This window comes from Diplotaxodon limnothrissa, linkage group LG14 (assembly GCF_057381915.1).
Source record: "Diplotaxodon limnothrissa isolate DT_005_m linkage group LG14, D_limnothrissa_male_GT1.1, whole genome shotgun sequence".
Lineage (NCBI taxonomy): Eukaryota > Metazoa > Chordata > Actinopteri > Cichliformes > Cichlidae > Diplotaxodon > Diplotaxodon limnothrissa.
In genome coordinates, this window is record NC_140609.1 from 41,241,699 (window position 1) to 41,256,848 (window position 15,150).

General features: G+C 49.5%; 1 protein-coding gene and 1 pseudogene across 1 annotated transcript in view; both read right to left on the reverse strand.

The window, feature by feature from the left end:
- The window catches only part of col4a4 (collagen, type IV, alpha 4), a 55,560-nt gene that overhangs the window by 39,028 nt on the left and 1,382 nt on the right, over positions 1–15,150 (reverse strand). The window contains exons 2-3 of the mRNA XM_085370234.1: positions 13,112–13,165; positions 11,846–11,888 (exon numbers count right to left, since the gene is read on the reverse strand). Of these exons, the coding sequence (XP_085226360.1) occupies positions 11,846–11,888; positions 13,112–13,165 (97 nt within the window). The remainder of the gene's footprint in view (positions 1–11,845; positions 11,889–13,111; positions 13,166–15,150) is intronic.
- LOC146619544 (uncharacterized) lies at positions 9,417–10,646 on the reverse strand (annotated as a pseudogene).

The window sequence follows — 15,150 nt, forward strand, 5'->3', positions numbered from 1 at the left end:
AGAAAATGAATTCAGTTCAATTCATTTATTTATTTATGTGGCACAAAATCATAGTTGCTTCAAGGTGCTTTATACTGAAATTTAGACCCTGCAAGAAAACAAAAGATCCAATATTGTTTGATTCATGTGTTTAACTCGACTGCAGCACTTTAAATGAGTTAGACGGACGTCAGTCTAATCAATGCGTTTACGTCAATAAACTTTAGAAACACATTTTTTTCCTTAATAAACTTTAATTCCACTCAAAATAAACTGCTGGAATTTCAGGACCACGGACAGCGACTGAGGATTTCACGGTGATTGGTGCTCCAACAGGTGAGTGGAGGATGTGGTGCTGCCCTCAGACGCCTCACTGACAGGCCCTCACGCCAGACTCTTAAACACGTGTTTGTCAGGTTACATGTGCTCTTAAAGCCTCGGACTCACAGTCTCTGTGCCTGTTTGAGAAAATAGGGTTGATGCTATCGGCTCTATGATTGGCCGATTCTTGGACTTGACCAATAGCTGCTCTTCTACAGTGTAGCGCTGAGTGTGCATAAATCCACTCATGTAAGCTACTTTGTTGTTATTTATAACAGATATTAGGGAACATGTGCAGATGAATAGCCGTACTTGTATATATTGTCAGGGTTGCATAGTAACCAGCACAAGGTCGTGAAAACAATCTGTACATGTTTCAAGAATATTAATGTTTCAATATTCCATAAATACTGTTTATGTACATGTGTTCAGTAAAATAACAGAGTATCTGTGATATTGTAACTTGGTCCTGCTTTAAATTAATTTTTTTGTATTTCGGGCTTTTTATGGTCCTCGCTGTCCTCTAGTTACAAACACAAGCGGTCAACTGCACGCTGCAGTTTGCTTTTCTGTTTTCTAATTTGTGATTTTTATTGACAGGACGAATACAACCAGAACATAAATAAGACTGAAAGGCGACCTCACAAACAATACGCACAAACCAAATAGACTGAATAATACTTCTGTCACTGCTACCTGAGCCAACGCTGCGACCTTCTGGATTTCTTCCTTGACAAAATGAACACAGTTCGACACCATTCAGTCAAATCGCCTTTAGCTAGTTTCATACCCAGCTGTCTGATTGTTTTTCACCTCACTGTCCTCATATGGCATCACTTTGGCCTCACTCTTTGAAGAAGCCTTGAATGTCGAGTTTTCTTCATTTATGAAAGCCAGTGACACAAATCAGTCGCACAGCGCATGTCATAAAGACAAAAAGACCCGGATGTCCTGGTTTTCTGTCCTGCAGACAGAACAGACGTTACCATCCTGGACACCTTGGACGGCACAGGCTAGTATTTACACTCTGACATGCTTTCATTCATCTTCTTCTAGCTGCTGCCTTTACAGGTCACCATGTCCCAGAATCCCCCTCTGTCACACCAACCCTCTTCACCACATCCATCAATCTTCTCCTTTCCTGCTGCCTGGCAGGTCTATCATATGCACATGTGCAAACGATCTCAGGCTCTCCGACTCCCCTTCATAGACCCAGTGAACATCTGAACAGCTTCAGCTCTGTAACTTCAGCTCAGTCCCTTGCTTTGTTGACCCTCTGCTCCTTCGTCTTTGCCTCTCCTTCTGTCTCCGTCTCATTCAGACACATGTATTCCGTCTTCTTTCGTTCCTCTTCTCTGCAGGATCTCCTCCAACTGCTCTCTGCTCTCACTACAGATCACAGTGTCATCTGCAAACATAGTCCACGGATTCTGAACTTACTGGTCGACCCATCTGTCCCTCACGCCTCGCCTCTGTCCTCATACTGCAGCACCCTCATATACTTCCTAATGCAGTAGCACAGTTCCTCTCTCAGCAACCAATCACCTGCTTTCTCTGATCTTTCTCTGATCCAAAAAGACACGGTGACACTCCTTCAGTTTGCAGCAGATGGCCCCGCCCCTCCCTGAGCCTGGTTCTGCTGGAGGTTTCTTCCTGTTAAAAGGGAGTTTTTCCTTCCCACTGTTGCCAAAGTGCTGCTCATAGGGGGTCATGTGATTGTTGGGTTTTCCTCTGTATGTGTTATTGTAGGGTCGACATTACAATATGAAGCACCTTGAGGCGACTGTTGTTTGGTGCTGTGTAAATAAACATACTGCCCTCCTGCATGTCTCTCCTTAACACCACACCTACACAACAGCTTTTCATCAGCCCTGTTCACCTGTCCATTGAAATCACCCCCAACCCCACCTCCACTACCACCACTCTCTACCACTTTGACCAACTTCCTCCCCAATGTCTCTGTCTTCTACCTGATCTCCAACCTGTGGGGCATACACACTGATGACATCCAGCATCGACCCTTCAATTCACAGCTTCAAACCCACGATCTCGTCTGACACTTTCTCCACGACACTATTCGCTGTGGGATCAATAAAGTGTCTGTCTATTCACAGACTCCTGTCCTCCTGTGAAATCCCATGCAGAAATCCTACAAACACCCCCGATGTTTGATTGCACTTCGTACTGAAAGATTAAACACAAATGCACTGATGTGGCTGTGCTCTGAGGGGTCATCGGGCAGAACAGTAGGACCTGATCCAGGATGTTCGCTCTTCACACATCCCACACCGAGTGTCCCTGTTGATGTAGTCAGTGTGTTTTTTTTTTCCTCTGTGGGCCCCAGACAGCGAGTTTCTCAGCAGGCAGCAGTGTTTGTGTTAGCAGCCGCATTCCTGCAGCGTTGTGTAAACTAGGTTATCAGTGAGGCGTGGCTATCAGCAGGAATGTGACTGCTATCACTTTATCTGCTGTCAGGACTGAACGTCTCCCAAACCATCGTCCTTCCATCCACCTCCATTTATGCTGCACTATCACTACTTACGCTGTCATGACTCTCTGCACTCAAATCACCTCTTCATCAGCACTCCAGCTGTACTCAAACCAGCTTCCAGCATCTTCCATTAATCACCATCCCTCTGTCTGGGGTACCGAGATGAAGGGACTGACTGGCTGACCAGAAATCCCAGCCGCTGATTGGCCGGTGCTGCTGCTGTTCCCAGACAGACTGAACCTGGTGACCTCAACGTGACAGGCAGGGTAAAGAAAACAGTCTCCATCTCTACAACATCTGAGGATCCAGGTCTGATCCCTGAGGGACTCCAGAGGACCTGAACAATCAGACCCTGAGCTCAGTCCAGTGTTGTTTACATACAGATGAGGACAAATTATTATGAAATTTAAAGTTTGTCACTTACTATTTTCTAACAGTCAGGAATTTTTAAATGTCGCATTTCTAAAGAAGCTCGTTGCCAACTGGGCAACATGCCTCGTTTCTATTTGCATACAATTACAGAAGTATGGACATATAAAGTTACACGGTACAAAACAACTTCAGACTGATGTGCACACAGCTGTGCCATCAACGTCCAAAACAGGCATTGCTCCAGGTGAAGAACGACGTCCAGAAAACCAAAGTGAACGTCACTGAGCCCTGACTTCAATCCCACTGAAAATCTGTGCGGTGAACTGAAGCCCGAGGTCTATGCAGGAAAACCATCGAGTCCGGACAGCTGCTAAAGAACAATTAGCTGGGATTGTTCAGGAGACGTGAGACTTGTTAAAGCTGCAGCGACCGCTGCCTGTCATTTACTGCACGAAACACAAATGACTGTTAGCTTCATGGGGCTATGCACCCCTCAGGGTCAGATGGCCCATCTCGTCTTCAGCCTGCAGACCATGTGTGAAGGATCCACCAAACACCTGACGCTGTTAGCGTCCTGCCAGGTCATTGGGTTTAGATAATATTCCCTCTTTTTAATAATAATAATAATAATAATAATAATAATAATAATGGATTGGATTTATCTCCTCCTTGAATCGCTACCTTATCGTGGTGGAGGGGTTTGTGTGTCACAGGGATCCCAGGGGCTATGTTGTCTGGGGGCTTTTGCCCCCTGGTAGGGTCTCCCATGGCAAATTGGCCCTGGGTGAGGGACCAGACAAAGAGCGATTCATAAGACCCTTATGAAAAGGACACCGAGGGAACAGTTTACCCTGCCCGGGATAGGGTTACCGGGGCCTCGCCCTGGAGCCAGGCCCGGGGAGGGTGCCCGAGGGCGAGCGTCTGGTGGCCGGGCCTTAGTCATGGGCCCATCCTCCCGCAGGCCCACCACCCGCAGGAGGCGCCATAGGGGTCGGGTGCATTGTGTGCTGGGTGGCGGCCAGGAGCGGAGGCCCTGGCGGACTGACCCCCGGCTGCCAAGACTGGCAATAGGGACATGGAATGTCACCTCTCTGGTGGGGAAGGAGCCTGAGTTAGTGCGTGAGGTTGAGAGGTACCGGCTAGATATAGTCGGGCTCACCTCTACACATGGCTTGGGCTCTGGAACCAGTCTCCTGGAGAGGGGCTGGACTCTGTCTCAGTCTGGAGTTGCCCTTGGTGAGAGGCGGCGGGCTATCCCCTCGGCTTGCTGCCGGTACGTTGGGGTTTTTCCCGGTGGACGAGAGGGTTTGTTCCCTGCGCCTTAGGGTCGGGGAACGGGTCCTGACTGTCATCTGCGCTTATGCGCCGAGTGGCAGTTCAGAGTACCCAGCCTTCTTAGAGTCCCTGGGGGGGGGGGGGGGGTGCTGGAGGGTGCTCCACCTGGAGACTCTGTTGTCCTGCTGGGAGACTTCAATGCTCACGTGGGTAACGACAGCGAGACCTGGAGGGGCGTGATTGGGAGGAACGGCCTCCCTGATCGGAACCCGAGCGGTGCTTTGTTATTGGACTTCTGTGCTAATCACAGTTTGGCCATAACGAACTCCCTGTTCGAACATAAGAGTGTCCATAAGTGCACGTGGCACCAGGACGCTCTAGGCCGTAGGTCGATGATCGATTTTGTAATCGTATCACCAGACCTGCGACCATATGTTCTGGACACTCGGGTAAAGAGAGGGGCTGAGCTGTCAACTGATCACCACCTGGTGGTGAGTTGGATCAGGTGGCGGGGGAGGACGCTGGACAGACCTGGTGCACCTAAACGCGTAGTGAGGGTGTGCTGGGAACGTCGAGCAGAGGCCCCAGTCCGCAAGATCTTCAACGCACACCTCCGGCAGAGCTTCAACAGCATTCCGAGGGAGACTGGGGACATTGAGTCCGAATGGACCATGTTCAGCGTCTCCATTGCCGAAGCTGCTGCATTGAGCTGCGGCCGCAAGGTGGTTGGTGCCTGCCGTGGTGGTAATCCCCGAACCAAATGGTGGACACCAGAGGTGAAGGGAGCCACTAGGCTGAAGAAGGAGTCCTATCGGGCTTGGTTAGCCTGTGGGACTCCGGAGGCAGCCGACAGGTATCGACAGGCCAAGCGGAATGCGGCTCGGGCAGTGGCTGAAGCAAAAACTCGGGTGTGGGAGGAGTTCGGAGAGGCCATGGAAAAAGACTTTCGGACTGCCTCGAAGAGATTCTGGCAAACCGTCAGACGTCTCAGGAGGGGAAAGCGGTGCTCTACCTGCACTGTGTATAGTGCTGGCGGAGCGCTGCTGACGTCGACTGAGAAAATTGTCAGGCGGTGGAAGGAATACTTCGAGGACCTCCTTAATCCCACTGACACGTCTTCCGAGGAGGAAGCAGAGTCTGGGGATGAGGGGAATGACCCGCCAATTTCCGGGGGCGAGGTCACTGAGGCAGTTAAACAACTCCTTGGTGGCAGAGCCCCTGGTGTTGATGAGGTCCGCCCCGAGTTCCTGAAGGCTCTGGACGTTGTAGGGCTGTCCTGGTTGACACGCCTCTGCAATGTTGCGTGGAGATCAGGGGCAGTACCTGTGGACTGGCAGACCGGGGTGGTGGTCCCCATCTTTAAGAAAGGGGACCGGAGGGTGTGTTCCAGCTACAGGGGGATCACACTCCTCAGCCTCCCTGGGAAAGTCTATGCCAGGGTGCTGGAAAGGAGAGTTCGTCCGTTAGTCGAACCTCGGATACAGGAGGAACAATGCGGTTTCCGTCCTGGTCGCGGAACACTGGACCAGCTCTTTATCCTCTCCAGGATACTTGAGGGTGCATGGGAGTTTGCCCAACCAGTCTACATGTGTTTTGTGGACTTGGAGAAGGCATTCGACCGTGTCCCTCGGGGTGTCCTGTGGGAGGTGTTGCGGGAATATGGGGTGTCTGGCCCATTGCTACGGGCCATTCGATCCCTATACAACCGTTGCAAGAGCTTGGTTCGCATTGCCGGCAATAAGTCGGACTCGTTCCCGGTGGGTGATGGGCTCCGCCAGGGCTGCCCTTTGTCACCGGTTCTGTTCATAATTTTTATGGACAGGATTTCTAGGCGCAGCCAAGTGGCGGAGGGCTTTCGCTTTGGTGGCCTCAGAATCTCATCTCTGATTTTTGCAGATGATGTGGTTCTGTTGGCTTCATCGGGTGAGGGCCTCCAGCTCGCACTGGAACGGTTCGCAGCCGAGTGTGAAGCAGCGGGAATGAGGATCAGCACCTCCAAATCTGAGGCCATGGTTCTCAGCCGGAAAAGGGTGGAGTGCCCACTCCGGGTCGGGGATGAGTTCCTGCCCCAAGTGGAGGAGTTCAAGTATCTCGGGGTCTTGTTCGCGAGTGATGGGAGAAGGGAGCCGGAGATCGACAGACGGATTGGGGCTGCAGCTGCAGTAATGCGGACGCTGCACCGGTCCATCGTGGTGAAGAGGGAGCTGAGTGTAAAAGCAAAGCTCTCAATTTACCGGTCGGTCTACGTCCCTACCCTCACCTATGGCCACGAGCTGTGGGTAGTGACCGAAAGAACGAAATCGCGGATACAAGCGGCAGAAATGAGCTTCCTCCGAAGGGTGGCTGGCCTCTCCCTTAGAGATAGGGTGAGAAGTTCGGCCATCCGGGAGGGGCTCAGAGTAGAGCAGCTGCTGCTCCACATCGAAAGGAGCCAGCTGAGGTGGTTCGGGCATCTGACAAGGATGCCCCCTGGGCGCCTCCTGGGTGAGGTGTTCCAGGCATGTCCCACCGGGAGGAGGCCCCGGGGCAGACCCAGGACACGCTGGAGAGATTATAAAGTACAAACATTAACGCAGGCAGGCAAAAACAAAACACACAGCATAAGTGAGGGTCGATAAGAGTAGATCACGACAATGACAAACTGAAACACAGGGCTTAAATACATAGAGGGAGCAATCAGGGAATGGACAACAGGAGGGAGACACAGCTGGGGCAAATCAGAACTAACGAGACAAGGAAGCGTAAACTGAACACACTGAGATAAGACAGAGACCTTCAAAGTAAAACAGGAAACACATAACACAGACTGAACAAAGACACAGACTCACATGCAGGCACTACAACAGAGGGAACAGAGACGTGGGACCAGGGCAGACACAGACTGGACACGGGGATATAGCGGACAGGGGAGACAGCAACTAAGGATTACACAGAGACAAACCATAAGGTGGTTCGGGCATCTGACAAGGATGCCCCCTGGGCGCCTCCTGGGTGAGGTGTTCCAGGCATGTCCCACCGGGAGGAGGCCCCGGGGCAGACCCAGGACACGCTGGAGAGATTATATCTCTCGGCTGGCCTGGGAACGCCTTGGTATTCCCCCGGATAAGCTGGAGGAGGTGGCTGGGGAGAGGGAGGTCTGGGCCTCTTTGCTTAGGCTGCTGCCCCCGCGACCCGGCCCCGGACAAAGCGGATGAGGATGGATGGATGGATGGATGGATTGGATTTATATAGCGCTTTTCAAGGCACCCAAAGCGCTTTACAATGCCACTATTCATTCACTCTCACATCCACACACTGGTGGAGGCAGCTACAGTTGTAGCCACAGCTGCCCTGGGGCAGACTGACAGAAGCCAGGCTGCCATATCGCGCCATCGGCCCCTCTGGCCAACACCAGTAGGAGGTAGGGTAAAGTGTCTTGCTCAAGGACACAACGTTCGGGGACCGAACCGGCGAGCTTCCGGTTACAGATACGCTTCCGGACCCCCTGCGGAAACCCCCTGAGCCACGGGGGCGACCGTGGCTCAGGGGGTTTCCGCATGTTAAGAACACACAAACTGTAGACAAGACAACAAACCTGCTACACAGTCAGATCATCTGTCACTGGTAGATTTGCATTAAAAAGAAAAATCAGCTTGTAAAATGTAAACCATCACTTTTGTTTTCATCAGGTCTGATCCGGGGCTGCTGACTTTGTCGATCCTCTGCTTACTAATCCTACACTGAGTCCTCCAGCGAAGCCGAAACTTAACCTTCATCAGACATGATTAAACGATTCAGCGTCAGGCTGGCGGTAAACAAAACACTAACAACTGTTTCAAATCCTTCAAGGAGAAAAACATTCACTGCTTCAAAGCTGCTTTTTGTTTTTTGTCGTATCTGACGAGGACGCACCGACTCCTGGGACGCTGATATATCTGCAGTTATGTTGCTGTCAGCACCGTTTGATTGGTTTCAGTAATGTGGGATCAGCTTTGCTCTGTATCTGTGCTTTACTGTATTTCATAGATTTACATGTTACTGATGAACTATGGCAGTTTGGGTGATCGGCTGACGCTCTGATGGCGTTTTTGACTGAATGAAGCAATTGTTAAAGATAAATAAATTAATCAGGTGATTGCTCCATAATAAAAATAACTGTTGGTTGCAGAAGCACCGTTTAGTTCAGTGTTGCAGTATCGGCAGGAGTGACTATAATCAGCTGTCTGCTCAGTCAGTTTCCTGTCTCACGTTCCTCCACCTTCAGTTAGCAACATTAGCCATTATTATTGTCTGCAGTCACAGTGCAGTTAGCAAAGTGGACATGAAGCTGTTCTCCACCTGCTTAGACCCATCAGACTGCAGGACTACAGCCTCAAACACTGCCACAGTGAGCCGGCCGGGACGCCTGCTGGTAGCAAAGCACTGGAGGTAGCTAGTTTTCAAATGAATATAGACAGATTGACCATTAGTTTGTTGTCTGTGGATGACATCATTCTCTCTGACAGATGATATAACAGAAATAAAATGACCCGTCAGAGCAAAGCTCATGTGTGGACAACCCTGGAAAAAGGTAACGAGATGGAACGATGTGGGAAGAAGCTTCATTCGGGAACAGCAGCTTGTTTTAGATGTTAGTAGTTTCAGTGGATTAGCTCAGGGCAGAGAAAGTTATTCTACAGTTTCTGGTCAGCGCTGTTTAAACGGTGTTTTCATGTCTCCTGGCTCTGTGGGCGGAGCCTTAGCTAACAAAAGCAGACGGCACCAATCTGATGCCAGGTGCGACTGACTGTGATTTCACCGGCTGTTTACTGCTTGTTGACAGAAGCTTGTGTTTCTTTGGTTATTGTGAGGTAGATCGTGGTGTACAGAGAAGCTTCAGCTCCTCTGTGAGCACCAGGATGAGTCGTCACCGTTAAAGAAGTCCGATTTCAGAATCCGATTCAGAAACAAGCGAGGATGGACCGTGAGATTCGTCCTCTCTCTGAGAAGACTGTAGGACTCAGGCTTCAAGGAGAAGCCCACAGTGGAGGTGGCTGCTTGGTGGATGAACGGCGTGGGAGCCGCAGGTGGTGGCGCTGCAGCGGAGGCAGGTTGCTGGACGGGCCCCTCGGACCCCCCAGCGGAGGCAGACTAAGGCTGGACGAGCCCCCTCGGACCCTCCAGCAGGAACAGGCGGTGGAGTAAATGACTGAGGTGAGAACTGAGCAGGTGACTGAGCTGATAGGTGAGCTAAAGTCTGAGCTATGGAGAGAAGTTTAATATGTACCGACTGTTGTAAAGATGGTAGTAATGGTGGGTAAGGTGGTGGATTAGCAGTAAGCTGAGCTAGTTACCCTGAGACACCAGAACCTGAAGAAAACTGCTGGACGGGCTCACCTGAGCCTCCAGCGAGGTCAGAAAAAGGTGCAGGTACCTGCCGAACACCAGCCACTCCCACCCAAGGACAAGGTACGGGTGCTGGAGCGAACTGGTTCCCGGTCACCCTGGGAGCCGGGACAGGCACCGTCAATGGCTGGGCAGCTGCTGTCCCCACCCGAGGAGCTGGTATGGGTGCAGCGACAGGCAGAGGCTCAGCAAACACAGACTCCTCTAAAATGTTTTTCAGCTTCCTACCACCACCACGTCTAACAGTCTTAACAGTTTTCACAGTCTCAGAATTTCTAGTGTTCACATGATTGCCTTTTTCCCTCTCAGAGGGAGCAGAATGAAAACAGTCATTATAACTCACCACGGGGAGTGGCTCAGCAGAGACGGAGTGGCGACTGCGTGAACGTCGCTTTCTCCAGGAAGTGGGAGGTGGCGAACTGGGCTGCGAATCCTCCAAAAGACCGGGGTGCGATGAGGAAGCAGAGAGTTTGTGAAGCTCAGAACGTGGCAGACCCAAAAACAGAGCGAAGGACTGCAGCGGAGTGAGTCTAACGTCCGGCGTCACGTAATCTTTCTTCCTCCGCCGCTTAACCCTCTTGTCGGACTGGTAATCCAGGGGTGAAGGCGGAGGTGTAGCGACTGGAGAGAATGAGCACGTGCTCAACCTGATCGCCCAAGGCATAGGCGCCGGCTCGGCCGTAGCCATGGCAGTTTGGAGGCTGCGGGGCCCTCCCAAAGCCAAACGTGACCCATAGAAGGGTGACTGGAGCTCCCGGGCATGCTTAGCCTCCTGCCTCACGATCTCCTTGAGGAAGGCAGAAACTGCGGGTCGCCGATACCCCACGGAGTCTGCTGGGTCCATGTTCTGGTCGCGATCTTCTGTTATGTGACGGCTGTGTGCGGACAGGAAAAGGACCCAGAGTGCAGACTCCGGAGACAGACGTGAACTCAAAAAACAGCTTTAATGCTGAACTCAAAGTAACAAACTTCCAAAGTACAAACATTAACACAGGCAGGCAAAAACAAAACACACAGCATAAGTGAGGGTCGATAAGAGTAGATCACGACAATGACAAACTGAAACACAGGGCTTAAATACATAGAGGGAGCAATCAGGGAATGGACAACAGGAGGGAGACACAGCTGGGGCAAATCAGAACTAACGAGACAAGGAAGCGTAAACTGAACACACTGAGATAAGACAGAGACCTTCAAAGTAAAACAGGAAACACATAACACAGACTGAACAAAGACACAGACTCACATGCAGGCACTACAACACAGGGAACAGAGACGTGGGACCAGGGCAGACACAGACTGGACACGGGGATATAGCGGACAGGGGAGACAGCAACTAAGGATTACACAGAGACAAACCATAAGACATGACTCTAACAAAAACCCAAAGACTAGAAATTATAAATAATATAATAAAGTCAAAAACCCTGGGTCAACGACCCAGGCATCCTAACAACCTGTAATGCATCACTGTCCCGAAGCTCCACATCAAAATTTGCATTAAATTAAAATACCAGTACCAAACAGCTAAAGGCCCAGTGGCAGCATACAGGTCGGACTCATCAGAACAACAAGCAGAGGTTTGAGAAAGCACAGTGATCATGTAAATAGACAAAAGGAAGTGAAATTATGTGAAGCTGTGTATTTCCTGCAAACAGCAGAATAAAAAAAGTCCGTCTGCACCTGGACACAGAAGCACAGCTGTGAGATCGTCATTGCACAGCTGGAGGGAAATTTAAACACTGGCTTCAAGCTCAGTGACGACAGCACAGCCCGACTATTGGCCAGGACATCTGATGATGTCATCCCACCAATGATTCATCTTTACATCATATGACAACTTCCACACCGTGGTCTGCGATTTGACCAATAAGAGCAGAGATACTTTAACCATGGAAACAAGCTAATGGACAGAAAACTTGTTTCAGCTGACGCGATTTGATGACATCACACACTAGTGAAAGACAACAAGCTGTGATTGGCTGGTGGCCAACGTTTGCTGGACCAGACTGAAAGGGCTTATAAAGGCAGAGGTGGACTCACCCCGAGAGCTGCTGGCAGGGCTTTGAGTACGATCAGGAGGCACCTGAAGGAGAGAGGACACAGGTGAAGCATGAACACAAAGGAATGATAAAAAACGTTGATCCACAGTGATGGATCAACGTTTTCACAAAGCCCCAACCAGCTTAAACAGGCAGCAGCTATTAAACTATGAAATGCACCCATACTCAGGGTTCCCACCAACACTACGAAACTGTACGGCAGGGGTGGGGAACTCCAGGCCTCGCGGGCCGGTGTTCTGCAGGTTTTAGATCTCACCCTGGGTCAACACACCTGAATCACATGATTAGTTCATTACCAGGCTTCTGGAGAACTTCAGGACATGTTGAGGAGGTCCTTTATCCATTTGAATCAGCTGTGTTGGATCAAGGACACATCTAAGACCTGCAGACACCGGCCCTTGAGGCCTGGACTTGGACACCCCTGATGTACGGTGAGACTTGGTTTATAAGCTAAGATGTAAAATGCATACTGGCACCACAGTTCGTATGAAGAAAACAGTCTATGGTTTGTAATCTATGGTTAAAAGAGGGTGATGAGGTGGAGCAAGACGTAGTGTGCTTAAACTTAATCCAGGCATCCGTACCTCGCATCTGAGCACGTGCATCACCAAAACACTCAGGCGGAGTTACAGACGTGTGTAACATGTCAGCAACTCCAATTAGCTGTGGTGAAGCCTAGCAGACAGCTAGCAGATCCAAACACCTGTGTCACCATCCACCTGTCAGCCAAAGAGGCCATGCCCCTAAACTTTAAACCTTCTTACATATTAACCAGGTGAATCCTAAAAACATTCTTCTATTGTACAGGTGTTACGAAGGAGGACATTATCCACAGAGACAAACAGTTTGTATATCAGGCTGCAATCATGTTTATTTCTGCTGTACAGTTTTAACATGGGAGTCTATAGGGACTGACTCACTGCTGCCTCTGCTGGATGTCAGACGAACTGCAGCTATTGGGACTGTAGAGTCGGTGTCTTTTGTCACTGTAACATTGTTACACGTGTTGCATGGGTTGTGCTGCTGTTTGCACGTGAACTCATCTTCATCGTAAAAGAATTTAGTGTCATGTTACCAAAGACCAGACTGTCGGCAAAAGATTCAGTCATGGAAACTTAAACTTAACAGACGTGTTCACGTGTGCGGTTTTATTTACCAGAGCAGATTGAGACCACAGGCATCAGAGCAGGAAGTCAGCAGCATATTGCCTTCAGCTCAGAGGAAGTCCCTCCTGCTACACTCTGACTCCACCTCCAGCCAGTTCTCGGCCTGTGAGGATACCCCGACGCTGTTGGTCGTCCTGCAGGAACAAAGACAAACTGAGGTTGAAGATGATGAAGGTGAAACCACACACACCTGACCAGGATCAAGCCGTCAGAATAAAAGTCGTAATAATAATAATGATGTAATATTAACCCTAACCCTCACTCCTTTCATGTGAAGCTCACATGAAGCTGGTTATTAACTTAGTGAGCTGAGAACCTGCTTCGTTAGTTTGAGTGAATCCAGACACCAGGAAGATATCCCAGGTGTGTTAAACTCACTTCCTGGTACAGGCCTCTTAGCTGTGTCTGTTTGTGAGTAACTTCCTGCTTGGACAGCCAATCAGGACTTCGAAACTTTGTGTTTGAACTGCACATGGACAGCAGCCCACGCTCCCCACAGTCATGTTCTTTAGAGGATGCTGATGCAAATAGCAGCAGCAGGTGTGTCTGGACGTCAGCCAATCAGAGAGCTGTGTCTCTATAACCTGTCAGCCTCTTATTGGCTGTTATGACTATGATGTTGTATTTGTTGCAGGTGTTAAGATAAAGTTAGAACTGAGAAGCTTCTCAGTTCTTCTTCAGGAGCTTCTGTGATGCATATTTAATGGGATGAAAGTTGCTCTAACAGCATCGTGAGCTCCATTAGCTCTTGCCTCTGAAACTGAGGGTTTCAGTAACCTCCGCCTGCAACAGCCCGACCGAACCAAGCTGCTGCAGCGCCCGCTCACAGAGCCAGACAGCAGGAACGATCCGTGTCAGTCACCGAGTTCCTGCAGGAGGCTCTTAGCTAACAGCAGCCTCGGAGCTTCGAGCTCCACGGCGTGATGCTAGCAACACGAACAGCTGTTTGTGCTGCTAGCATCAGCTGTTTGTGCTGCTAGCATGACGAACAGCTGTTCAGTTTAAACTCTGTTCAGAAGTTTCATTCAAACGTTTCAAAAGACAAAAACTGCAAAACGAAGCAGGAGAAAAACAAAAAGTATCATCAGAAACTGAGAACGACCACAGACAGAAGGTTCACGGGACAGGGTGAACGACCAGAAAGGGAAAGGAAGCAAAGGGAGGAAGTAAACCTTCAAAGTAAAACAGGAAGTAACTAAAAGTTTGAAATGTCTTTGTGTGTGCTGCAGTTCAAAAATGAAAACTCAGACACGGAAAAAGACAAATTTACAGCTGCTTTCATTTTGCGATCATTTCTCAGCTCTTTGTATGAAACATGTGAAATAAGTAAAATCCAGCAAACTCAGAAATGATGATCATCACATGACTGCGGCGAGCCTCCCCAGCGGTGCTAACCTCAGTGATTAGCTTTGAGCACACGGGTATTTTTCAAATCACAGCCTCTTCTCTGCGTTCGAGCCTTTGTCCAGACGTAAACGATGTTTTGGATCATCGAAAACTGAGATTTTTAAAAACTCTGTTTCTGTGTTTACGTGTGGACGAGGAAAACAGAGATTTAGTCACAAAGCATCAAAGGTGTGCGACGTGTTACTGTTTCACATCATTGAATTTCTACATTGATACAGACAAAACACTGCTGCTGTTAACCTCAGTTACTGTCCCTCTGTTTACAACGACTGCTTTTATGCGCCATCTTTGTTTACGCTTTCCCTCCCAGGCTTCTAGACTTCTGATTGGCCAACATTTCTACACAGTTAGGATTATATCACCACCTGTTGCTTTGGCATGTTCTTGACAGCGTTTCACTTTGTTTTTCAAGTTTGGGATTTAAAAAACAAAACAAAAACAGAAAATCTGTTTACAAAAATGTCCTGTACATGTGGACGTAGTGTTCCGCTGCCATCTTTTATATACAGTCTATACACAAGTCCTGTTTTTGCACATACTGTAAAACAGAAATGTGTTTTAATATTTGATGGATTGTCTTTATGGTATTTTCAGTCTGATAAATTGATCTTGTGAAAGGAACAGCATGTTTAGGGAAAGTCCAGTTCTGATTCTCCAGACCGGGTCCCTCAGGCTGAGCCCAGAACCACCACCCAGGGAAGGTGGACCTGCC